The following is a 27,329-nucleotide window of genomic DNA, read 5'->3' on the forward strand; positions in this document are numbered from 1 at the left end:
TGAATTCTCTTACCTACTTAGCTTTCTGTTTTACAGGCAGATTTTTAGTCTGTATTTACCAGCTATTAACAAGAATGACAGGAGCTATTGTGTTTTATTTCTCTGAGTCTCTGCAGTCAGCACGAGCACTTGGTAACATCAGCAGCAAAACTGGTGGCATTGCAGTGCTCAGGAGGGGTCTGGTTTCATCTGGTGCTGAACGGCACATATCTGCTTCCCTTCCCATTGGCCTCTCCAGGTAAACGATCATTTCTGTTGAAGAACCACTGTTTGCCAGAGAAACACAGGTTAGCCTTTTCATCTGGAGAGGTGTTTCCGTGCTGAGAAGGGAATGGGCTGTTGCTGTTCTGCAGGTAGGAAGATCAAAGGTGTGCAGTGGAAGGAGTTGTTGCGCAGATTTTCTTCTTGATGTAAATGAAAGGAATGTAAAACAGACATCTGAATTCCTCTTGTAAGCTGTTGAGAAATGGCAGGGTTTGATCCCAAAATCTCTACAGCTCTTTCATGAAAAGTAATAGCAAGTATCTCAGTTCAGAACTGCAGCTTTGTCTTGAATAATTTGACAAAACTGTTTGTTGCTGTCTGAGGCAGGAGATCTATTGATTTTCTGTTGAGCTGTATTTGAGTGACCAAGGCAGTAAACAGTCATTTTATATTGAACAAGGGGGAAAGGTCTCAACATGAACAACTTCCCACCGTTGCAGGGGAGAGCAAGTTTTTGCTGCTTCCCCTTGCCATTTCTTGCAAAGGTGGTGGCCCAGGTGATTCTGCTTCCCTGCTCGCTGCCAGCTGGGACTGGCTGAGCAGTCTGCTAAGGGCGGTTTCTTTGCCATTAACTGCTGAGAAGCTTGTATGCTGAGAGAACAAGGTTTTTTCTTTTCAAGAGACAAGGAAGCAGTCAGGGTCTGTTCTTTCTGTTTTTTTTTTTTTTTTTTTTTAGGGGTTGCAAACATCAAAACTTAAAAAATGGGTTTCCAAGACTTTAAGATCGCTTCTAGTGTAATTTTATTTCTCTGATTAAGAAGCTGTAAAGTAAATATAACATTAAAGGAACGCCATGACAAAGTATGTTCTTGTAGGCTAGCAGTTCTGATACTTTGGCAACTGTGCAAGATTTTTTAAAAACACTGTGTGTATGTGAGGTGGCACTTCTGAAGTGATTGCCGTTGTCTTTTGATGGCAGCAAGACTTCTGCTTTAGTTATGTTTCACTTCTGCTGCTTTCTCTGGTTTTCCTGCTCTGAGTAATCTTTCTAAACAAGTATTTAAATCGTGTGTTGGATAGAAAGTGCCCTTTGGGGACACCTGAGACTTAAATGTGGAATAAAACATCACGTTGCCTAAGAGTGCTCTTCAAAGCATATACGTTGTACAGTTACGACATATACTGTGCTCAGCAAGTCACGTTTAGGGCATTTAATGGGTGGCCTTTGAAATTTTGTTTAGGCAGTTTTTAGAGGAAGGAGGGCATCAACAGAGGTGCCAGGGCTGTCCTGTGTACTGGCTCTGAGCAAGGGTGTTACAGGATGACACAGGATGTGTGGGTGTACTGGAGTCCCTCTAAATTCTTGTAAGGTCCCTTCAGATAGAACATCGGTCAGTGTTTCAGTGATAGAGGAGCACTGTCCTCTGGTGAAGAAGGTGCTTGAAAGTTCTGCTTGCCATTTCAGAGGTTTCACCTCTTCATGTGGGAGATTGTATGCTAGGTCTCAGGCCAGAAGTGTGTTTCTGTCTGCTATCGTTGCTAATTATTTTCCTATAACAGCTTTCTCTTTCCTATTTGCATAGTTCATATATTTATAGGCTATTATATTTATTCTTCATGAGACAAACTGCAGCCAGATTTAGCTCTTTAATCTGTTCTCATGTGAGTCACCTCCAGCCCTGTGACTGCCCTCGTTCTTTGAACACTGCCCCAGGTTGGTGACGGTGACCAGAAGTGATTTAACAATTCCATCAGTTCCTTGCTGCGAGGGTCAATCAGAGCAGCCTGTATGGCAGGACTGCAAGGAGTGTTCAGAATTTACCAGCTAGACAGACCAGGAGGGAGGCAGCAATGTGCCCTTGTGGCCCAGAAGGCCGAGGGGATGCTGGGCTGCATTCGGGAGTGTTGCCAGCAGCTCAAGGGAGGTGATCCTCCCCAGCTGCTCGGCCCTGCTGAGGCCACGCGTGGAGCATTGTGCCCAGTTCTGGGCTTCCCAGTACCAGAAGGACATAGAAGTACCGGAGGGAGTTCGGGGGAGGGCTCCTAAGATGATGAGGGGACTGGAGTGCCTGTCGCACAAGGACAGGCTGAGGGAGCTGGGCCTGTTTAGCCTGGAGAAGAGGAGACTGAGGGGAGATCTCAGTAACGTATATATAAATACCTGAGGGGAGGGTGTCGAGAGGATGGGGCCAGTCTCTTTTCAGTTGTGCCCAGTGACAGGACGAGAGGCAATGGGCACAAACTGAAGCACAGGAGGTTCCGGCTCAATGTGAGGGGGCACCTCTTTACTGGGAGGGTGACAGAGCACTACAACAGGCTGCCCAGAGAGGTTGTGGAGTCTCCTTCTCTGGAGATATTAATAACCGGCCTGGGTGCCATCCTGCACAAGGTGCTCTAGGTGATTCTGCTCTGCGAGGGGGTTGGACTAGATGATCTTCAGAGGTTCCTTCCAACCCCAGCCATTCTGTAATTCTGTGAAAAATAATGTTGAAGGAGGTAGCATTGCTCATTTTACTTTTTCCTGTGCTAGCACATAGTGGGAGCAGCAGACTGCAAAGGCAACGGGTGTAGCAGGCTGGTGAAAACTAACCCAGGAAAAAGAAGTCAGGGCTGAACACCGATGGGAAAGAGCAAGGCTGCTGGTGGTGGTGGTAACACAGGCATGAAGTGATCGGAGATCCTGCTGTGCTCATTCTTCATGTTCCCAAGTGCAGGTCTTCCTTCTGTGTGACATTAGTGCCAGGCATGGCGGGACCCATATTCCAGGGTCGGAGCCTGCAAATAATGCTGCCCTATAAATACATGGTGAGCAAAAAGCACCTCTTTGTAGTAATAAAAAGGCATAGTGATAGAAAGGCAGCGTTTTCTTATTGAAGCTCCTGCACTTGGGAAAGAGTTGGTTTCTGTCTTCATTCACCTGTGAGCTATTTGAGAAGCAGACCATGTTGATCTAGATGGTAGAAGAAGGAAAACAGAACCTTTGACAGAATCTGTACCTAAGGATTGTGATTTGTATGCTGGAGCCATGATCTTTAGCTGCTTGGTTTCACTGTAGCTAGAATCATAGGGATTTTACTCATCTGGAAATGCATAGAAAAGGAAAACCACAAAATCTTCAGCTTCCTCCTTTGCAGATTGTTGACACAGTTCTTTGTTTCTTTATGCTCTTTACTTTTTGCATGATTCTTGCTCTCATTAGGATTCTAAAAAAAGCCCCACATGAACTACTGATCTTAATCTACCTGTTCCTACTAGTTCCATCCTCTCTGGAGTAGCAGAGTCTGAGTTCTTTGCTTAGAGTTGCACCGACTGCTTTAGCAAAGTTGTGTTCTATGTAGCTTATGGCTGCAGAAGTTTATGTGAAGTTGTGTGGAGTATAGTGTTGCAGAGATGCTGGTTCAGATTCAGAATTGTTTGTGTGCTGCTATTCAGTTCTTCATTAGAAAGAAATTTAAACATTGTAGTGCTTCCATCTGTGCTGACTTTGCAAACAAAAATGAAGATTTCTGCCACATAAGTGACTATTGATAAAAATTACAGGAGCAGCCAGTTACTGGCAGGCTAGAGGCAGTTTCAGGTTCTCTGCAAACTGTTGAAGGCTGCCGTGCCGTGACAACTCCCTTGCTGCAGCCAGCCTCCAGTAGAGGGTTGGAAGAGGTGTTCATTATTTTCTGACTTCTGTCCTTCCAGCGAAGTGTGCAGAGCAGCAAAATCCACTCCTAACACTCCCAGGTCTTTTGGCAGCTGAATGAAAATGTCAGGAATGTCTCATGCATCCTCGTGAAGAGATTTTGATGCTGCCAGTCTATTAAAGTTCCAAATTCTGTTGGAAAAGCCGATTGTCTGATGGTTTCACGCACATCTCAGCAGTGCAAAACAAGGGGACTCTTTCGTATATTATTCTTCCTGCTACAGCATGTTACAATTACAAATTGATATTGAAGTCTTCAGAAGACAGCCTAAAGCATTTTATTTATTTGTTTTTGAGCACACAAGGAGATGCTAATTTTTTCCTTAAGAAATCTGAAACTACAGCCGGTGTTTGTAGGATAGCATGGTCATGTTTAGTAAGGCCTCTGAGTGCCTGTCGGGCATGAGTTATTTTGGTGCTGAGAAATAACTGGAGTGTTTGGCTGTTTCTGCTGGACTTCAGCATGAAAAATGGGTTGAACAAAAGAATTTCAATAGAAAGTAGACCAATATTTGTTTAAGGTATTTTTTTCCCCTGCTGTGTGAATTTTCCTTTGCTTTTCAAGGAATTAGAGATGGAAAAGCAAAGTACTCTGTGCTCCAGGAAGAGCTGTGATGCAGTAGTGAAGGACTTATGGCCACAGTGAATGCTTTGTAGAGGAAATTCCCAGTACTGCATAGCATATGTCCATTACAGCATCAGGAATCTGCTGTCCCGCGAAAATAGGATATGAGCAAGTGAGGGGCCCTGGAACCAGTCAAACTTTGTGTGGCCATAGTGAGGCTCTTGCTGCTGCCACACTGGGTGGGCTGTGACAAACTTGGGTTGTGTCTGAAATACAAGTGCCAAGGAACTGCATGACAGGGAGAGAGGACGATCAGTGGCAGGTCCTTCATCTTCTGAAAGCCTGAACATGGCTGAGCTGCTGGATTGGGGTTGTGTTGCTCAAAATGCTGAGGTATTGAGGGCTGGAGCGCCCAGTGCAAGAGGTCAAGTGCACCTTGTGTGAACTTGACTGCCTGATGGGACAGGGTTTGAAGGTTCACAAGGAGACGAGGATGTGTTCAGGGAAGTGTTCTCCAGGTCTAGCTCTTACCAATTGAATGAAAATATTTTTTTTAATGAAATTACAGATTGGAGAAGTACAAAAATAGATCTGTGCATGTCTACAGGTGCCATTTTTGAAGCTTAGCAAAAAATTGCCTTGGGTTTGCTGAGCAGAAATTCTCTGAAGAAGGAGTTAAAAATAGTAAAATACTTTCAGAGCTTTCAAAGCCAACTAAAAGCTTACATATGTTCTGTTGATTTGTGTTTTGATTTGTTCTTTAGTAGTTGCACAACCTCCATTGTAATTTAACAGAACTAAGCAAAAATGCTTTTTGGGTCTGTGTTCTTGTTTTTGAGGTGCAGACCAAAGGTTTTCCTAATGCAGCAAGGCAAAATCTTTCCCAGTGCAGTGGCCTACATAACCTTCTCACGAGGGGAGCGGAGGGGCAGGTGTTGATGACCAGTCTCTGGTGATCAGTGATAGGACCCGAGGAAACAGCACAGAGCTGCATCGATGGAGGTTCAGGTTGGATATTAGGAAAAGGCTCTTAACTGAGAGGGTGCTTAGGTGCTGGAACAGGCTCCCCAGGGCAGTGGTCACAGCGCTGAGCCTGCCGTAATTCAAGAAGCATTTGGACAATGCTCTCAGACGTAGGATTTGATTTTTGGTTGGTCTTGTGTGTAGCCAGGAGTGGACTCGGTGATCCTTTGGGGTCCCTTCCAACTCAGGATAGGCTATGATTCTATGCAGATAGATAAACGTATTTTAAATAACCTTGCAAATGAGACTATTTTCAGAAAGGGTCAGCTCCTTGTTAAGTCTTTAAAAACATTGATTAGATGTTCAAAATAACAGGACATTTGGGAGCTCACAGAGAAGGAACCTAGCTTACATGAAGCGGATTCTAACTTGAAAATTTGGCTCAGTGTAGTTTTAGCTATGCATAGGTATCAGGTGATATTTGGAAAAATATGCATATGTTGCAAAGTTTTGGATCCAATCTCAACATGGAGGTCTGCTGCCCTTGCATTGCAGAGGGTTTTTGCTGATGGAAACAGTGGTCAAGTGGAGAAGAAGCCCAGTGCCTTGATCAACCCCTGCCTGCTGGAGTCTTCAGCGTGTTAAAAGCATGCTCCAGTACAAGTCTGTTCACCCTAGCACAAGTTGTTTCCAGCACTTTCTTTGTGCGTGTTTGTGCAGCATTAGTGTTTTCATGCAAACACTCTCTCAGCTTCGCCAACCAGTCGGTGGCAGATAATGCTTGTTGGTACCTCTTCAGTTGTCTCTAACTTGAATCATAGAATATCCCGAGTTGGAAGGGACCCATAAGGATCATCTAGTCCAACTCTTGGCACTGCACAGGTCTGCCCAAAGTTTAGACCGTGTGACTAAGTGCACAGTCCAATCGCTTTTTAAATTCAGCCAGGCTTGGTGCAGTGACTACGTCCCTGGGGAGCCTGTTCCAGTGTGCAACCACCCTCTCAGTGAAGAACCTCTTCCTGATGTCCAGCCTAAACTTCCCCCGCCTCAGCTTAACACCATTCCTGCGGGTCCTATCACTGGTGTTTACAGTGAATAGGTCACCTGCCTCTCCACTCCCCTTCACGAGGAAGTTGTAGACCGCGATGAGGTCTCCCCCTCAGCCTCTTCTTTTCCAGGCTGAACAAGCCCAGTGCCCTCAGCCGCTCCTCATATGTCTTCCCCTCTAGGCCCTTCACCATCTTCGTCGCCCTCCTCTGGACACTCTCCAACAGCTTAATGTCCTTCTTGTACTGTGGTGCCCAGAACTGCACACAGTACTCAAGGTGAGGCCGCACCAGCGCAGAGTAGAGCAGGACAATCACTTCCCTCGACCGACTAGCGATGCTATGCTCGATACCTCCCAGGATACAGTTGGCCCTCCTGGCTGCCAGGGCACACTGCTGGCTCATATTCAACTTGCTGTCAACCACAACCCCCAGATCCCTCTCTGCGGGGCTGCTCCCCAACTTGTAAGGGTTCCTGTGGTGTTCCTCTCAGCCTTCCACTAACCAGTTTGAATCGTTTTTCAGAACAACTTGATCCATTTTCTCTGGCGTGCTCAAGGTGCGCATGTCCGTGTCCTGGGATGGGATGCTGCCTGAGCTCCCCTCTGAGCAGAGGGCCCATGTCCCCTGGTAGTGCTTTGGTACCTGTGCACCTTGGAAAGGCTGCAGGGGCTTGTCTTGGGGAGGTGTGAAGACATGAACATAAGAGTTGCACTGTGAGCAGGAACTGGCAGGGATCAGTGTTGCCTGTGCTGAAACCTCTTGCAGAAAATCAGCGCTTTCTTGGGCAGTGCCCTTCACGTAGGTGGTATGAGGTGCAAAAAATAGGCAGTTTGTTTAACAGGCTTCTGAGCAGGGAGCAGCAGAAACAAAGCCTCCTGTGCCATGGAGATGTGGAGCAGGGCGTTCCTTCTGACTGCCATCAGGAGCAGCTGGGGCTGGGGACTGAAGCCCCTCTTGCAGCTTGCCTCCTCCTGAGCAGTGACGAGGGACGACCTGATGAGTGAAGGGACGGAGCCTCCATGTGATGGCAGCCCATGGGAGAAAAGCAAGAGGCAAGGGAGAGCCTTGCAAAGGAGGAGGAATCAGAAGTTTCAATCATTTCTGTTGGCTTCTTGGGGGACGTTTTTCTTAAATGAGCCCAGACTTGCTCTGCTAATCCCACCTGAGACATCAGCGAGTGCCATGTGGGCCTTTTTTTGAGTTAGAGAGTTATCAGCAATTACACTTAGGAAATCCAAAGCAGCTTTGTCAGGAGATGCCTCCTGGCTTGATGGCCAAGGGCTTTCTTCATTCTTTCCTGCAGACGTTCCTGCACTCGAGTGTTTCTTGGTTTTGGCAGGTTCCTGTCGTGGTCTCTAGTCTTCAGAATTATAAAACCTGATATGCTAGCTCCAAGGTGAACAGAATCGGTCCCTCCCCCCAGAAAAACTCTGTCTTCAAATGGAAGAAGTCCCCACACTCCTGATGCCTGCTGTTCTTCCCACTACGCGAGGTTCAGCGGTGGGTGCGAGCTATTGAACGGAGCCAGTGGGATGCAGGCTGTGATTGACATTGCCACTTTTCTGGCATAAGGTAACTAGAGGGATGATGGAAACATACTTGTTGCTTTATCCAAAGAAACTAAATCCTTTCCATTGACCTTAAGCAAAGGCCTCAAGGGCAGATTTTTTTCCTTGCTTTTGGTCTGTGTGCTCCTAAAATGGGAAAAAAAAAAACAACCCCAAAAAACAACCCGCCCCCCCCCCCCAGTCTTCCTCCACACAGTATATTTTAGAATTTGCTGTGCTGTTTTATAATGAAAAAGCACCTGGCACAGCCCTTTGCATAATTTACTGTTGTTTTACATCAGGAAGGGCTCCAGGTGCCTTGCAGTAAATTTCCCAGGCCAGCGTGACTGTTTCCTTCTGGCAACTGCTCCACTATGGTCTATATAGGATTATGCTGCAGTGGGAGGAAACATGACATGGCATCAACCACGGATAGCATGAAAATTTTGCAATATCTGTGACTGAAACAAAGCATGCCTTTGAGGGCAGCCCTGTTTTCACAAGCGTCTGCTCTGGCTGTAACTGCAATGTGCTGGCTGGGCGAAGTTGCCTGGAACAACGGGACCTTCCAGATTCTCTCCAGTGTTTTGCCAGCTTTGGCATTTGAGTGTGGCTGAGCGACATATTCATGCTCTCCAGCTGGAAATTGCCTGAATTCCAGTTTTGGTGGAAAGGTGACTTTTGACATTACTGTTTTGTTCTCTCTGGGCAGAGAGCTGCCTGGCACCAGCACTGTTGTGCACATAGCCATACATGTGCAGGGGTGTCCTGTTATATTCAGCATATAATGCGTGTACAGGCACAGATTTAAGCTCTTTTACTGCAGCTGATCTGCTCCCAAAGCTCAAATAGTTTTAACTCAGTTTATGGTTATTCATGTGGATGACATTTTCACACAGGGTAGCATCAGGGATAATAAATGCTGAAGGTTAATGGTGGATTTTAGACATTTCAGAGACTTCATTCTTAGGACTTTACTGGTGGGAGTTTCCAGTCTGAGAGAACTGATCTTAATCTGATTGCAGTTTCTTGCTCTCGAAGCCTAACCTACTTTAGCCAGGCTTTGTAGGAGAGGTATTTATAGAAGCAGTTGCATGTGCTGCTGGAAGCAACATAAACCGCATTTTGCAAGTTGCAGATGGGCATGTCCGCTGGAGCGGAGAGCATCTGTGCAACTGTGAGCCACCTCCCATTGTTAAATTACTGAAACGTCTTGCTAGCATTTTGTTCAGTACAAATGTGTTACTTCATAATGTTTTCATGACTGGGGAAGGTAATGACCAGTAACCGTTCCAGAGTCCCGCCTGATCTGGGCTTCTGTATTTTTGCGGAAGCATGCTTGGGGCTGTAGATGAATTATGGATAAATGCTCCAATGAGGTGACTTCCAAAAATCAGCATACTTAGTATGTTCCTGGAGTGCAAAGTTGTCATCTTGGATCTCAATTCTGGCTCTTGGACTCTTCTAAATCACAGGTTTCATTAAAGGGAAATGTAACAGACATACTGAAAATGTTTGTGCTGTTGTTCTTCAAAGCGAGTTTCTGTAGATACAGTTTGTAAAACTATTAACTAAAATTCCAGTGTTCTCCTTCCATTCAGGCTTGCCAACTGAACTGCTGTATGTGCTGAAGTCCTTCATGTTTTGTTTCAAAATTTGAGTATTTTTTTCTTGAAAAAATAGTATGTCTTGAGGGCAAAGCTGGAGATTGCGTTACTCACAAGTTAGTGCTGTTTTTGGAGTACTTGAACAAGAGTGCTCCATAAACAAGTCTGTAAAGGAAGGAAATGTAGTTGAAAGAATGCAGGTTGGAAGGGTTTATGGGAAAGGAGCATTGTCCTGGCAGGAGCAGAGACAGCAAGCAGTGAATCCTGGGTGCATTCGGGACGTCAGCATCAGGAACATCAAAGCAGGAATTTTGTTTGCAGACATATCTAACTATTTGCATAGCAGATAGTAGGAGTTCTTGGAAAAACAGAGAGTTCTGTGGTGGTTCTTTTGTGTGTTTTTTTCCCAGCTCAGGTGAGAGTATGCACTAGCTGTGTTTTGAGATGCTCTGGAATAAGTCGGACCTGGATTGCAGTTTTCCATTTTTAAAAAGTTAGCCTCAAACATTCAACCTCCTTCTCAACCAAGCGTATCACCCAACCTGCCTGGCCTCCTGACATCCTTTCCTCCTCCTGACATCCTTTCCTCCTCATTTTCTCTCTTTAACTTGTTTTAGTATTACAAAGCGAAGATAAAGAGGCTGCAAAGTTCATTACAATGTCCTTTTTTTCCCTCCTTGCTGGTTTTCTGCTTTTTTTTTTGCCTGCTGTTTTCTGCCATAACTCTTTTTTTTTTTTTTTTTTCCCCTGGTTTTACTAGAATAAGGAAATAAAGTGTGGACTTGGCTCCTGGCATATTGCTGCTCTGCAAGCAGCAGAGAGACTTTGGTGTCCAACCAGAGAGAACAGTCACATTCACACTGTGACGGTCACATTCACATCGTGACAACAAGTGGTTGATGTCGCAGATTTGAACCAAGCGGAAAGCACTTTGGCAGGGGTCAATTTGTATCCCTGCAAAACAGAAACCTATAAGAAAATCCATTTATCTACTTCTGCTTTGAAAGTCTTACTGCTTGGAAACTGAGCATTTTCATATGTATAACTGGGACATTGTTATCATTGTTATTGATGTGTGGCATGCAGGAATGTAGGGAAATTCTAGGAAAAAATAGATTTTTCTCCAACAGGAGGTGACTCGGAGGCTTGTTGAACTTGTACTTGTCCCAGGTGAAGTGAAAATACAGACTATAACTCTGAAGGAATACTTTGTACTTCATGTTATCTACCAGATAGATGTTTCCTCTTGCATGAAGACTGGTTGGTTGTGGTTATGGTAAAGCAGCCTCAAAAAGAGTGATGAGAACGTAATTGCAGAGCCAAGTGCCTGGATTAATCCTGGTGATGGATAGCAGCACATAAATAATTATGTACTTAACCTAGCATCTGCTTACCAGTGCAGCAGGAAACAAGTGTGTGTTATGAGTCTGGGTTGTTCTTCTGTGGCCATTGTGTAGGTGGTCACCTGCGTGTACTTGGTAAGGCTTCCCAGCTGCTTTTCGCTGGGTCCATTTTGGCTATGATCAATGAAATGCCAAGGGATGTGCATTTGTTGGGTAGGTGGACATCAGGAAAATATCCTCTTCTATCTCAGTGCTACGCAGCAGCCTGGTGCTAAAACAGACTTTTTTTTTAAAATAGATTTGAACACAGGAATACTATTGTTTTATGAATGTAATGATTTGAAATAAGTATTACTATCATTTTATGGATAGAAAATGAACATGCAATAAACAGCTGTTTTGGCTCTGAGATAAGTATAACCTAGAATAGATACGCTCCTGTTTAGATTCCCTCATAACATAAGCTTTTGTTAGCACTTCACCAAAACCAAGGCCATCCTCCATTCAAATGTAATCTGAATTTATTATGACCATTAACGAGCAGTTTGACAAATCTGTTAGTCAAAATTGGGAAGAACCTAACTGAAGAACTTTTATAGTTTCAGGTGTGGTTTTGAGGTTTAACCTCACTTACAAAAAAGCAATATATTCCAAAATTAGCCTTCTCCGCCCTCTTCCCCCAAACTTTCACTTCTTTGGTGCATTCACAGTTCTCAAGAGATGTGGGTGGTATAGCAGTCAATGATTAGAATTATGGACTGTTAGCAAAACTGGTAAAGGATGTTTAATTACATAAGGTAGACAGTTCTACAGCGTGTTTTAGGACAATTTTGAGCATGTAACCTTGATGGTGATAGAGGCATTAGCTAATTTCAGAAACAATGTTAATCCCAGGCCTCTTTATTTTAGAGGAACAAGGTGGTCTGAATTAAATCTGCGCACCGCAAATTCACCAGCAAAACACACACATCTAAAGAAGCTCTTTTGCCTCCAGTTAGTTTTGGCTGAAGTTTTTGCAAGGAGTAGGGGTATGTAGCTGTCAAGTCTTCTGGGGGATGAAACTCAGATTGTGTAGCTGAAGTACTCAATTTTGAAAGGCTACTGGAGAAGAATATGTGCTGTGACTGTAGTCTGACTTCTAATTAAGTTTTGTGTGTCGGTTCATGTGCTGTTTTGTTTACAGTAGTGTAAATGGAAATTCCCAGCATTTCTGAAGATGGCCGTGTCTCCCACAGCCCTGTTCTGTGTTAAACACTTGAGCAAAAGCAACCATCCTGTTTGCTTTCCAAGTCTAGGTTGTGCTTCTGTATTGATTGGATCTGTAGAAAATCCAGATCCAGGTGTTAGACTGACATTGTTGAAACTATTAGAAACTTACTGACATAGTAATAGGTTAAAAAAACCAACCAAACAAAACATCCTCTCACCGTTTGGAAGGAAGGAGAAACTTAGTGCATAAAGCATGCAGATAGGTAAAGAATAGGAGCAGGTCTTTAGAAGAGGGGATTTTACTGATAGGAGTTCATAGTTAATTGTGTTGCTTTCTTTTGGGCTACTTCAAGGACAAACATTCACGTTGTATAAATGTCGTGGCTGGAAATGGAAAATCTTGTGTACCATTGCCCTTGAAAGAGAGGGATAGTGTTTCATTCAGGCATGTGAATAAAACAAAACCAGAGGAATGATGAAAGCTCTAAATCGCTGGATCCAGTTTGAGAGCAGAATTTGTGCAACAGTAACAGGAAAAGTGAGTAAGGGATTGTATAACCATCACCTGGAAGTACCTGTCAAGAGCTGGCACCACCAGCCTGGTGTTGGGGGGTACTGGGGAGAATAAATGAGCCAGGGAAAGTTCTAGGAGCATGTCTGCAATCCCCAAGACCCTGGGCAGTTGTGAATTCTGTGCCTATTCTTTGCTCTCAGAGAGCAGAGGCACTCAAGGATTTAGACAGAAGAGGTCTCCGCGTTTGGTCAGGCGGCGGTACGGTGTTTCAGCCATGTGGCAGGTCGGACTCTCATGCCGGGCCCTGCCAGGAGGCCCCGGTTCCTCTGGTGGCAGACCTGCCAGAGCCGTGTGCTTCACAGGAGCCTTGCAGGACCACTCAAGAGACAGATGTGATGTGCACATTGCTCTGCCTCTCTGTTGGCTGACAGCATTGCTAGCGTTAGCTTTGAATGCTTTTGTTGGCTGTGCAAGTGTCTGATCTTTTGGAATATTGTAGGTGATTGACACCAAAGATGTGGAGGGGTGTTGTGTTCTGCTGTTTAATTCCACGGGGAGCGATGGATGGGTTCTCATTTTGGTTTTGCTACCTTCGTTTTTTTCCAAATCCTCCTCTGTTTCTGCATTGCGTATAAGGCAGAATTGAGCTCTGCTGCTTCCTTTAAGCGATTCGCCAGAAGTTTGTCAGGCACACGTGCCACAAGAGTGTGAGCTTAGGAACTCTGCTTTCTGTACCCACCCAACAACTGCATCTTGCTCTGCTGCATGGTTGGTAGCACGAGAATTGCTCAGCTGCTGAGGGAAGAGGACATCAGGACATGGTGTGTGTGTATGGACAGGCATTTAAAAAAGAAAGAAATGTTACTGTCACCTGGTGCTCTTTGAAATGTGTTGTTGCTGTGTCTGCCTCTCACTATTTATTCTAGTTTGGAGAAAAGGAGGTGACCTCGTTGCTCCCTACAAGTCTCTGAGGAGGGGAGATGGAGATGGAGGTGCTGGTCACTTCTCCCTGATAGGACATGAGGGAGTGGCACAAACCTGTGTGAGGGGAGGATTTCCTAATATCAGACTGGATATTAGGAAAAAATTCTTTGTTGTGAGGGTGGTGTGTTGGTTTTACCTTGATAGGCAGCTGAACTCCACCACGACTGCTCTCTCACTCCCCCTCCTCAGAAGAGGAGGGGAAGAAGAAAAGGAAAGAAACAACTCATGGGTTGAGATAAGAAAAAATTAATTAGAGGAAAAAATAATTATTAAGGAAAAAATATTATTAATTAAGCAATTTAACTAAAGGGAAAAAAGGGAAAGGAGAAAAGGGGGGGGGGGGGGGGAGAAAAAACAAACAAGCAAAGGCCATGTGGAAGCACGGAGGACAGAAATTACTCTCTACTTCCCACCAACGAGCGATGCTTGACCACGTCCTCAAAGCAGGGCCTCAACGCACGTAGCTGTTTGGGAGGACAGACGTTTTCACAACGAGAGCCCACCCCTCCCCTCTTCTTCCTTTTCGCGCCTTTTATTGCTGAGTGTGACACTATATGGTAGGGAATATCCCTTTGGTTGGTGATGTTCCTTCCTCACCTCTTGCCCACCCCCAGCCTGCTGGCTCTTGAGGGGTTGGAGGGAGTCCTGATGCTGTGCCAACATTGCTCATCAGACACAACACTGGTGTGATACCAACGCTGTTCCAGCTACACGTGCAGAGCACAGCACAGTATGGGCTGCTGCAGGGAAAGTTAACGTCCCAGCCAGACCCAGTACAGGTGGCCAGACACTGGACCACACTTCCTAGCAAGGTGGTTAATGCCTCATGCCTGTCAGTGTTCAAGAGGCATTTGTATAATGCCCTTAATGATATGTTTCAACTTTTGGTTAGCCTTGAAGTGACCAGGCAGTCGGACTTCATGATCTTTGTAGGTCTCTTTCGATTGGACTATTTTATTTATGTAGACTTTCCATTGTTCTGGAAGAATTTGGAGTGACAGTGTCCAAGTAGTAGAGGAAACTTGGTTAATAAATGCACTCTATGCGTTGTCTTGCTCAAAGTGAGTCATCTTTGGGGTAGATGTATGTAATAAAAATAAGATATTCCTCCTGGCTGCAGTGAAGGGTAGGCTTGGAGGCTGACGAGAATTTAGATACCAGGCCACCCAGCTGAGCTTAGGGAGGCACCCTTCGGCTCCAATTAAGTTCTTTTCAGTGGAATAGAGGATGTGGGATAAATGTGGAAATAATTGTCTTTATAGGAAAAAGTAAGATTAATGAGGCTTGATTTGAGAGATGAAATTTGAAAATGCCAGCATTGTTGAAGGATACCTTGCGCTTATAAATCAATTCATCAAACAAGACAGTTAATGGATATTTTGGGTTCTTTCACTTACGAATGTACAAGCCAAAGAAATTTTTTTAAAATCTATTTTATTTTTTACAAGGCAAGACAAAATTAGAGGATGCAACAGAAGGGAAAGTACCCCAAAGCAGACTACCTGTCAGTGCGAACAGTGACGTTTCTCCATATTCTGATGAACAGGTCTATACTTTTACTTTTGAAAGGAGCATTGCTGTTCATTGCTCACCCTGTTGCAGTGTGTTCAGGATTTTTAAAAACAAGTATTTTATTGTTAGTCTCCTTGTAGTCCTGCGGCCTAGTTCCTACTGTGCAGTGTCATGTGGGTAACATACCCAAGAAAGACACATTGGGAGCGTTGAGCTCTGCAGTGCAGCAGGCATCATCCCAGCCAGTTGGGTGCCCAGGCTGGAAATCCTCGCTGTCCCTTTTCTCTGTCATTATTAGTGATGAAAGGCTGCCAGTACTACTAGCTGGGGCTTTATGGAAATCTGTAGGTGAATTGTCACATAAAAATGATGATGTGTTGTTTATTTTAAGTGGTTGATGCAAAGCCTTGAATAGTTGGTTTCGTGCTGCTGAATTTTGTATGAGTTTCTTGGGTGGTGTTTATTTATAACAAATGAGGTGATGTTCAGAAAATGCAACACATTTGCAGATATTTCCAGATAGATTCTTGTATTGCAGCAAGATCAAAGCTGAATTAATAATTTAGAAGTCAAAGGTATTATAGGGGAAATAGGTGATCATTCCTAAGTGAAAACTACAAACTGGGGAAGGTCAGAGGGACGCTGTAGAGCTCCATGTGCTGTCGGTCTAATCCTACCAGCAGCAGCAACTGCGTCATGCAGCCAGACCTCAAGGCAGAGCGTAGCCAGGCGCGCTGTGGTGTGTCACTGGGACGGCAGGCCTTGCGGAGCCTCAGCCGGGTGCGGGTGGGTGTTTGGTAGTCACAGGCTTTCCTGCGTGTTCCAGGCTGCAGGTGTTTGTATTTCTTTTGAGTGGATCCCCAGTTCTGAGCTTTTTGGATTTATCAAGCTGTTTTTAGATGAATGTCATCATCCTTGTAATATTTCAAGCTGAAATTGCTGTAAGGACTTTAACTTTTTTTTCCTCTTTCTGTTGTCTTGGAGTTACTAAAAACACCTATCTCTTTGTGCGAGGTAGAGTAACTACAGAGTGCAGTGGTGCTTGTGCTCAGACCTCGTGCTCTGCGGTGTTTGCTGCTTTTCCCAAAAGGCCTGCAGTATGTTTGGGAATCTGGTACCCGCCTTAGGGTGCAGGCAGAAGAAAGGTCTTGGAGGAATTCAGGTGTCGGGTCCATCGCTGAAGGCTGGTGCTGCCTGGGATGGGAGGTGGCAGTATTCAACCTGCAGATAGCATGGAGTGGTTCGGGCCACCACCAGGAAGCGAGAAGCCTGAGGGGTTCAGGATCAGGATCCTGGGAAGCTGCGGGTGGAGATTAAAGTGGGGCTGCTTAGTACAGGGGAGCATAGGTTTCCTGCAGCCGGTTGGACAGGAGGGGACCTTTTGCGGCCCGGTGGGAGGGCTGGGAAGGGACGTCTCACTTTGTAATCTTTGATCCTGCTGGTGCTTGTGCAGGTCATCTCAACTTTAATAAGAAATACATAGCTGGTGTCTAGAGTGGTGATCAGCAGCCTTCCCTGTGTTTCTGTTTCTCTTTATGTATGTTGTTCCTCATGGTTTCTCAGTTGACTGGAGACCAAAGCTTTCTCCCACCTGGTCACTGCTCTGACAGGCTGAGCTGTACTCCCTGCGCAGAGACCCCCTTGGCAGAAGCAGCACACAGCAGCTCTCCGCCATCCTTGCTGAAGCCTGATCGTGCCTCCTTGCTGTTAGGCTGAGGAGGGTCAGTAGACCCGTCAGTCCTCGTGCAGTTGGGGTATCACGTAAAACACATCCAGTGCTTCCCCTTCCCCTTCTCCGGTGTCATCCATCCTGAATCTGGTAGGCATGCCCAAGCTGTGCCAAGTAAGTCGAGCTCCCTTTGCCACCTAACTGAAGTTGAGCTCGGTGTGAAATCTGTTTAAATGAGTGATTGTGCATGGAGGGAGCTCAGGGCCTGGGTATGGAGGTGGCCCGTGGCTGTTGGTAGTCCTGGCTTGATGCTGACACTCCAGTTGCAACAGAAGGTCCATGGGACACCTCTGTTTGGCGACTGGCTTGGAGTGGGATGGGGGAAGACCATGGGGTGAGAACTGACTCCATTTCTCCATTTCTGTGTCCCTAACGCAAACTATGATTTGCTAACGTCATTGTAAAATATGTTTTCAGTTTCTTAAAATGTGTTTATTTTTTCTGTTTATTTCCAAATGCTCTTACAAAATGGTATTTTGTTGCTCACAAAAAGTTTACTTTCTGTTCGTTGTCTCCCAGGTAAACGCAAAGCGCTGAAGTTAAATTTTGCAAATCCACCTTTCAAGTCCACAGCAAGATTTACTCTAAACACTTCTGGAGTTCCTTTCCAAAATCCACACATGTGAGTATAAAGCCAAAGGCATAAGTAGTGGAACAGCTTTGAAATTATTTAGCCAACAAACAGTGTTATTTTAAATGCAGTTTGAATACTTGAGTTATTTCTAGGTTGTTCAAATCAGTTAGTTTGAATCACTGTAGAAGGAGGTTGTGGGTTTTTTGCCTTTTTTTTTTTTTCCAGAATTAAAAAAGGTTAAATTTGGGATCTTTCTGTTTTACTCTGGAGCTACTGTCTTCCAGAATTAATTAGCTTCAGATAAATTGTAGCCAATAATGCAAGACCTGTTCACTGTCATTTTCCTGTCTCCTTATATACTGCTTATTACTTTTCATTAGAGAGAAATTTGTGTTATTTGTGAAAGACATAACTGTGCTATATTCTTTAGCACTAAAATGAACAAAAACTTGAGGAACGTCGTTCTACTAACATGGAGATTCAAGGGAGTTGTACAGTGATTAGCCCTCACTGAATTTTCTAGACCACTAGCTTCAGTATACTATCTAAAGTTTGAATGCAAGTGTGGCAGAGCTGTTCCTGACACCAGTAAATAATACTAATACATTGCCACAGAAAGTATTAGCTTTGTATCCTCAGATCCACCAATCTAGATTGATGGGTGACGCACCCACAGCCTGTTCGTGTGGCAGAATTCAGCTAGTGTGCAAAGATGTCCCAAAGTTTTCCTCTTCAAGTTCCCTACCAGGTCTTGAGAGTTTTGTCAGTGGAAAGTGACAGAAACTGCACTTGAAACTTCCCTTGCTGCCTGGACTCTTCAGGGTGTCCTTGGTTATAGTGTGCTTCTGCTTTGCTGTGCATGTTGCTGCCTCTTTCCTTCAGCTTGATGCCTTCTGCTTCCTGAGGATATATTCCCTGTGGTCTGTTCCTATTTCTGGTAGCTTCTTTTACGCTGGAGGTTTTTAAGAAAGCTTTTTCTGAGTTAGAAACATGTTTCTGATGAGCTATCACTGGTATTTACAACATTAAAAAAAAAAAAAAAAAAGAGTACTTGAGAAGATTCCTCTTACCACACAAGCGACCTTTCCAGGAAGTCCTCCTCTCTCTTCCACTGATTTCTTAAAAAATAGTGTGTTCTTTCTGGTTGTAGAACTAGCATTTATATATGCGCTTTTTGTGTGCCTTCCTCAACATCATCAAACCCTTGTTAACAGTTTTCTGTAGAACCCCATCTTGGACCCTTTCCTCTCTCAAAACTCCCCATGTACATTAAATAAGGGACTTCATCTCGGCTATTGAGTTTATACTATAAGCCATCTATAGAGCTTTGACTTTCCTGTGTTTATCTCCATGGATCTCTGTCTTGGATTCACTTGAAGTCACAGTGGTTCCAGTCTAGCACGGAAGAGCTTTCACAGTTAATTGGTGACGTCTGAAGTATCATGTTTGTGCAAGAGACTGTCAACATTGTCCATTGAGAAGGCACTACTCAGTCTTCATGGGAGCTGCAGTCCTTGGCAGGGCTGGGATCCTGGGCTGGTTAACAGTGTAACTAGTTCTAAGGATATGGAAATGTTTTGGGTTGGATATGATAATTAAAGTGCCAAAAATGATGGTGATGTGTCTGCACTAAAGCTTTCTTGGGAGGCTACAAGCTGTAGTAGTGGTTTCCGTTTGAAAGAGATGAATGATGTTGGTTGGATTGCCTTCTCTGTGATGAAGCTGAATAAGCTTGGATACAGCTAATTGATCCTCTCAGCCTTTATGTGGTATATAGTGGATGTCGTTCTCAAAGGCAACATTCACATCTTCTGGTTGCACACTTCTCCCAGTGACACAAACGTTTCTCTTGCAGTTGGTGCATTGCGGTGATGTATCTGTGTTTCCTGTCTGCATCTCCAGAGAGAATGGAATGGTTTTCCTTCGTTGTCTAGAAAGGTTTTTAGACTTCAGTTTTGAATTGGATATTCTATCCCAGCTGGCCCAGCTGCATTCTCTATTCAAGATGTGTTTCTGTTCACTGAGTTATTTCTCTCCCAGCCTGATGGAACTCAGTGGCCTTGGGCTCGCTGGTGCCAAGTCCTGAGATGAATGCTGGCTTGATGCTGCTGTGGATTTCCCTGTGTAGACCCTGTTGGTCCAGATAGGTGGATCTGAAGATACAGAGAGGTCAATTTCTTGCATGAAATTTGAGTTTCTCTGACTTGGATCCACCAATCGGGAGGCTGTCCTGTGGCTTCTGTCTCAAGGAGGGCCGAGGTTTCTGCCTCTGCATTTCCTTTCTGAGCTCTGACAGTGAACTGTGGTGAGCAAGAGGAGGCAGCCAGCAGTGACCTGCAGATGCACTGAGATGTAAATTGCTATTAGCTATTACCTATTGCCGTATTATTGCTAATTATTATTATTATTGCCTATTAGCTGTATTTTGCTTGATTAACAGGTTTTGGACAGGGAACTGATCAGGCTGGATTGGTGGATATACAGGTAGGAGTGTGGCTTCCTATTACGCAAGCAGAGAGCAAAATAGGCAGGTGGGGTTCTTCATACCCATGTGGTGTGTTAGGGGGAAGGAAACCTTCTTGTAAGCTGCATCTCCCAAGCAAAGAAACCACTGCTGCTGAGGGAATGCATGTTGTGCCAGGGTATAGATTGTAGCTGGGCTCCTCATTAGTGCCCGGGGCTTTGTACCCTGGTGAAATGTGTATGGCCATTGCTTACCCCATAAAGGTGCAAATTCAGCCTTCTTTTTAGGGCTTGTTTCTCGATTTGAAAGGTCTCAGGAGTCTTGGGGGAAAAAAAAGGGGGGGGGGAGTGTAGAGGAAATAATTTTGGGAATCACACTAACCAGGGGTAGAGGTTCCTGCTCTTGTAAGCAGGGGTGATGTGATGCGCGCACGCTGGCTTGAAGGGAGCTGAAGCCTGGTGCTTGGCTGGGTTTCCACGGGAAGGTTTCCTTGGTGAGCTGTGCATGATCTCAGCTTCTTCTCACTTGGTGTCGTTGGCACATTATGTGGAGGAACAATTTCAGAGGCCATGAAATCCCAATTGCAGGATGTGATGTTGTTAATCACTGACTGGTGCTTCCCGTGTCTTTACATCCGAAGGTGCAGAGCACCCATGACAACCCAGTGAGTGCCCACCTGCTAGGAGGATGGTCCTAGAGCGTCACTGCTCTCAGGAGTAGGGGCTTTTTGCAAATGTACAGTTTGTTCCCTGGAATACTGTTTGCAGGAAGAGAGATCCTAGATGACGTAATCTGGAAGGAGAAACTTGGGACATGGGTTCCCAAATTTTCTTTCTGACGCCACCTTGTTGTTTCTTTCCCACCTGCAGCATTGTTGGGCCATGTCTTGCAGTTTGGTTCTCAGGTTGGGGCTGCACCCCCTGCCCCAGGACACACTGTAAGGCAGTGTGCTGTCATGGGCCTGCAGGGTGTGAAGGAGCTGGGTGCCAGGGCTGGACTTGGAGCAGCACTGAGGAAGGCCGGACTGCATGGGGGAAGGTGGGAAGGCTGTATGTATGTAGAGTGGGTGCAGCCGGTGGGAGGTTGGGACCTTGGAGCTTTGCTTTGGCTGGTGTCTCTGTGATGGCCTTGGAGCTGAGAGATGCTGAGGACTTTGCTTCTCCATCCTTGCACATCCCATGGCACCTCAAGCCCCTACCCAGGACACCTCCTGTCTTCTTCCTTCCCACTACGTCCACTACCAGGTGTGCTGGGGTGTCTTGAAGGACATCTTTGTCACAGATGACCAGGATACCAAGCGAGGATGCGGCCAACAGAGCACAGGCTACAGCTGCTCAGATTGGAGTCAGTGGCAAAATTGCCCACATCTCAAGTGGCGCTGGGGTTTTTCCCTAAATGTTTTTTGAATTAGTACTTGTGTTGAAATGAGGAGGCTTTGAAGTGACTTTTAAATAGGAGACTGACTCAGGGTGGCTTTGGATGAGGTTAGAAATTGGAGGTGCATTTCTAGTTGCTGGAAGTGGGGGCTGTGGCTCCCTGAAATCTCCCTTCCTGGTGATGCCAAGGGCTGTGGTGCCTTGTTGCAGCTGAAAGGTCCTGTGAATGGCTTTTCTGCACAGGTCTGGAGGGGCAGGTGGGCAGAGCCTTAGGATGAAGTGTTCACGGCAGGACCAAGACCAGAGGGTTTGGAAGGAAGATGAACTCTGGTTCTGTGACTGATGGGACGTGAAGCTATAGAGAATGTGCGTGCTGTGTAGTCCAGCTGTGACTGCTAGCACCAAATTTACTTCCTAAGTACAGAGAGCGGTGTTTTTTTCTTGTTGTGGTATGCTGCCCAGCCTGTCTGTAGAGTATCTAGCGCAGTGATATACGTACTTTTGCACGAGCTATATGCAGTAAAGGAAGAATATAGCCTAAATTGCAGAGCTTCGTTTGAAAAATAAAGCCTTTTAGAATTATTAATGTAAAAATAAAACCTGTATTTTGCACATTACTTTTACCACGATTATGCCTGTTCAGCATGATTCTTCAGTTAAACCATCTTTGGAGGGTGAAATGCTTACTTGAAGGGTTGTAAATACTGTACTGACAGCTGAAGCCCCAGGCCAAGGGGGTGTATGCAGTGGGTCCCTTCTGGCTGCAGTCAGGAGGGCTGTGTGTGATTGCTGTGCTGTGCAGGCTGGGTAGCTGCCGCTTGAGACCCCAGTTCTCCTTAGTTCAGCCTGTGTTTCTGACTTATACCAGACTAACGATCGCTGGCTTTGTTTGGCCCAAAGCAGACAGACAGAGGCCAGAGGGCACAAGCTGTCATTAGGGTGAGCACTTCAACTTCCAACCCACTGTTTCCCAATTGCTACTTTCAGCAGACTGAAAAGCATCTCACCTTTTACCTCATCTGATCTGTGTCCAAACAGGATTTAGGTCACAAGCAAAATGAGCTTAAATAATTATCTAGATGTAAGTTCTGTGGAGCTACTTGTGACTGGTGGCCTTTGCTGAAAGGAGTTGCGCGGGGCAGTGCGATGTGGCTGGAGAGTTGTGTGCAGGTGGTTTGCTGGCAGCTGGCCCTCGCTGGTGGCCATTGAACCAAGTTGTTCAGTTGGCTGTAGGTGAATTTACCAGCTTTCTGGAAAGTGTTGCACTCTTCTGGTGCACTCAATCTGGACTTCAGACTACAGATTTTAGACGCACCTGCTAGTAAATGAGCATCTAAAAAAGAATTTGTTTGGCATCTGGTTTTGCTTGTTGAGCATCCTGTCTGCTGGCTGGGAAGTTTGCTGACTTTCAGAGGTTTCAGCTCTTCAGAATTTCAACACAGAGCATTGCAATCTCATCTGGAAAGGTGACAAGATGAAACGATCTCTTCTAATGCTCACAAGCCCAGCTTCTGAACCATCTGTTGGCCTGTTGGACTCAATAGCCTGACTTGGCTATGGTATCGCATGTGGGTGTCTTTATGGGTACATCGTGACTTAAACTTCCAGAGGTGCCCTGTGGACCTTCTTCCCCTTGTGACTCCTGGGAAAGTCACATGTCCTTTCCAGATCGATGCCCCAGGAGCGTGTTGGCAGATGTTTGATTAAGACTTTTGAGGTTGGACTCTTCAAAGGCAAATTGAGGTCCAGTTGCATTTCAGACTCTGCTGCTTCCTTTATTTCCATATAGTTTAAGGACTGTCATTATTCCTGGCAAGAATATTTCTGGCTGTCCCAAAGTCTCTCTCAAGTGTCTCCTTCTCTTTTAATCTTCTCTTACACTTTCCAAACCTTTCTGGCATGTGGTTTCAGGCTCTGTAGGTGTGTAGTCTACAGCTGGCTGAGTTCCGTAGGAAATGAGCTCTGAGAATTTCTACCGTTTGTCTGGAAAATATTAAAAAACAAAGTGGAATATCCTATATTAGCATGTTCCCAACTTCTTGTGTGAAATTCCCTGGAGATAGTTATTTGTTCTGCATCTCTAACAGTTATTTCATGTCTTTATTATTACTAATTTCTGATACCTCTCTGCTGCATGATACCTTCCCATTGCAGGGTAGGACTCCTTAGACACAGGTTTCAATATGAAAGATACAAGTTTAGAATTTGAATTTTCTTTCTTTCTTTCTTTCTTTTTTTTTCTCCTGTGACTGTTTTGCAATGTTTCCTGGAAGTTGTAGTATTTGAATATAATCACTGGGAAACTAGCTTGTATTTTCAAGCTAGATAAGAAAGATAGAAACCTTCAGGGACCCAGCAAATTCGTTCAAATGTTAGTCTGAGTCCACAAACAAACAGGTTTTCTCTTTTAATACAGACCTCACTGTAGTTTGAGTGCTAGAGCAATGGCTTTTACACATCATCTTTTTCTCAGGAGCTTTTTTTTGACAAACTGATTAATTTTGTTTATATTTAACACTCCTGTTTCTTACAAAGTTTACAAATTTGTTTGGCCTAGATGGGAAAGAGGTGATAAGGTTTTGTAAAACATCTGTGTTTGGTATCAGACTTCAAGTAGATCACTTCTTCAGGAAAGGTGCAGCCAAAGTTAGTGTGAGGTTTTGATTGAGCATACATACTACCTTAAGGTCTCTTTTTTTTTCCTCACCTTCTAAGTTTTGTTATTTCTCTAATGTGCTAGTCCTGCAGAGGAGTTTTTTGGTGTTTGATGTTTATTAAATTAATTTTTTTAGCAACTTCCATATCCCATAGTTATCAGTGCCCTGGTAGGACTGTTTTCCTCTTTCTGCAAGGGTTTTGTATCTCAGCCCTCTGCTTCTGACTTTGGGCCTTTGAAGTCTGGCACCAAAATTTGGAGCTTGTGTATCTCCATTATGCTAATTCACATTGACTCTCAAAGTTGCTGCGCATCTGTAGCTTCCTGACATGTTTTTGGGACCTGGACTCCTCAGAACATCTGGAAACCTAATCATCTAAATTTAGGTAGTCAAATCAAATACAACCTTATCTGGCTCCTGTTACCGCAGCATCTGAGCGCTTCACACATGTTCACTGATCTGGCTTTTCAAACCTAAATTGTTGCACAAAATTCTGTGTTCCCCATTTTGTAGACAGGAAGCTGGAGCCTGATGTGATTTGGGAGAGGTAAAGGCTACAAGAAACTTGTGCCGGGGTAGGGAGTTCAGCAAGGATCACCTGATAATGTGTGATTCAGAGTGTAACTATATATTACCTGTCTCACTACCGGCATGGTTAGAAGCTGCTGTCCTGGCTCTTGCCTGCAGATAGCAGTAGCCAGAGCTACTCCATTTGAGAGCAGGATTTCAACTTTACAGCTTTGCTCTCCGCATGCCATGCGTTGTAAAACTGGTGCCGTTTCTGGTGTCCGTGTGGACGTCTGTCTCTTCTGTGGTGCGGAAGAGTGATTGAGAAGTTAAGAGGCTGTAAGAAGGTGGTGACAGTGGCAGTCACTTTCTAGAGCACCAGGACGTGGCCACTGCTGCCCACATGTGCCCAGCACAAATATCTGACACGCTGCCTCCTTCAGCCTGTTTTCATCTGCAGCGTGGATGAGGGAAGGTGGGAAGAGGGACAGAGCCTGAGCTGCCATCCTCTGCTGCCTGTGAGGGTGTTGTTGATATCCTCTGCAGTTTTCCTGCTCCAGGGACACCTAGGTGGTACCTAAGGAGATTCTGTGAAGACCAGCAATTTCAATTTGATTATCATATATTTTTTCTGAGTTGAATGGTATTCTGTACATTTGCTGTGCAGACGAAGGTAAAGTGTTGTGATTTGATGGAAGTTGGAAAGTTGTCAGGTAGAAAGCAGTGAGGTAGAAACGTTCCTATTCAAACAGAACTCAACTTTATTTGCCATCAAACCTGCATTTAGTGTGGCTGGATGTTGCTCTATGTAGAGGCTGTACAGAAGAGCAAAGCTGAGTGATGTCTCCCATGGATATAAATATCCAGTGGACTTTCTTTCTAGTGTCTGCCTTTCAATGAGATGTACTGCCTACCCTTTATTTAGTAATACAGCTCCCTGGGTGACCTGTGACTGGCCAGATCCCTTCCTGACATTCCTTAGGAATCGTCATCCTCTGCTCCATCTGCTCATGGCAAAAGCCAGGTGCTTGCAACATGCTCAGGACCGAACTCCAGCTCTAGAGGTATCCATTACTTTCTGGAGCCCAGAGAAGAGCTAGGATATGACCATGTTTCTTGTTTAGTCAGCTTGGTTTATAAAACCTGAGTATATGGTGAATGCTCTAGTAGTTAGTTTGCGTGGTCAAATGAGGAAGATGTTTTGAGAAATGTCTGTTGTCCTGACCATTGGAGAGTTAGCAATTTTCCCCCTAGTATTTATGTCCTTGGAAGTACAGTATCTTTACTACATTTGACATGAGGGACAATGCCGCTACTCAAAAGCAGTTCAAGGTTTCAGAAGTACTGAGCGTTTGCTGTGGTTTAAGGATTTTGGTTTTATTTACTTCTGCTGTTTGTATCCCAGTTGTTCAAAGAATGTGCTAGGTCTGGCTGGGGCAGCAGATGTAGCATTGGTGTCAGTAGACCTCTGGGACTCCTGAGTTACAGCACTCTTCACATGTCAGGAGGAATGCATCTGGTCCTGCCACGCCGAAATAATTCACAAAAAGATGTAACAACTACAGTGCTTATTTAAGCAAAGTGAAAGTAGGACAAATAGTTTCAGAACTGGTATCGGCTCTTCTGTTCCGTTCTTTCTACTGTGACAGTAGAAGCATTTTTTCTCCTTTTCCTTTCTTTATTTCTAGGATCTGCACTCCCTAGAAGCAGTGCACGTGTTTATATGCTTAAAACTTAAAAAGCGTTCAGCATCCCCATGCACCCTAAACTTATCTGTAAGGTTAGACAGAACATGGGAGCTTCTGGTTAAAAATCTCCTATGGCACCTGTGCGTTGTGTGCCCTGTGCCCCAGGGTGTACCTGGGATCTGTTGAAAAGTGCACCTTGCTGCCGTACTGCGTAAGGTCAGAGGCATCTCCATATCTGAATTCACCAGTTTGTAAGGCATGCTCTGAAAACATTTAAGACAGTACCAATTTCAGTTAAAATTTAGTCAGGGATCAGGAGATGCTGTTACTCGTCTTTATATAACAGCTCAGAGGCTGGAGTACCTTCTTGACATTTATCTTTTAGTTTTTCTTCTTGACCCATGAATCAGGTTTCTTAGTTGTGGATCAATCCAAGTTGAACAGGGGCAAGAGTTGTCCCATTCTGTGTGTCTCACAGATGGGTCTCCTGGAATGTGGACCAAGTCCCAAGGCTGAAGAGAGCCTAGATTCCTATGTTCTTGGACAGATACAGTAACTGTGAGCTTAACATGAGAAATTTGCTGCTGTTTGGAGAGAAAATGTGATAGAGCAGTCTGGGCTCCTATGCACAGTTGATACCTTGATGCAGAGGAAATAATTTCAAACGATGTATTGTAACTCCATATGTGCAATCCATTGAGGTTTTGACACAAGCTCAGGTGAGAGAGAACCTCAGATGCACCCTGCTTTGCACTGTTTCCTATGGATTGGCTCACACGCCCCAGCATTCAGCCTGACGATTCCTCTGAATCCCAGCTCTGCAGGTCTGTGTCTCCTACCTCGGTGTACAGAAGTACGCTGGTGTCCATCTCAGTGCTGTGATTCTGTTCCTGAAGCACACTGCTACTCATCCAGTGTTGCACTGCTGCACATCAGTGTCTAGTTACCTTTCTTTAACGCATATAAAATGCGTGAACGCATATATGTATCTCCCCCCATTTTGTGTCGACCCTTGTTTGGATAAATACTTTATTCCAGTAATCGTTTACAAGTAGTAAAATTGGTCATTGCTTACACACTGTTATGAGTTTAATGCCTGTGTATGGGTAGTCTCCACTGTATCATACTGATGATTGTCACTGTTGG

At 44.8% G+C, this 27,329-nt stretch overlaps 1 protein-coding gene across 2 annotated transcripts in view; it reads left to right on the forward strand.

The window, feature by feature from the left end:
* Positions 1-27,329, forward strand: part of MAP2K4 (mitogen-activated protein kinase kinase 4) — a 94,923-nt gene that overhangs the window by 18,311 nt on the left and 49,283 nt on the right. For both annotated transcript variants that reach the window (XM_035561868.2, XM_035561870.2), the window contains exon 2: positions 17,437-17,539. In XM_035561868.2, coding sequence (XP_035417761.1) covers positions 17,437-17,539 — 103 coding nt within the window. The remainder of the gene's footprint in view (positions 1-17,436; positions 17,540-27,329) is intronic.

The sequence above is a fragment of the Cygnus atratus genome, chromosome 18 (genome assembly GCF_013377495.2).
Source record: "Cygnus atratus isolate AKBS03 ecotype Queensland, Australia chromosome 18, CAtr_DNAZoo_HiC_assembly, whole genome shotgun sequence".
NCBI classification, from domain to species: domain Eukaryota; kingdom Metazoa; phylum Chordata; class Aves; order Anseriformes; family Anatidae; genus Cygnus; species Cygnus atratus.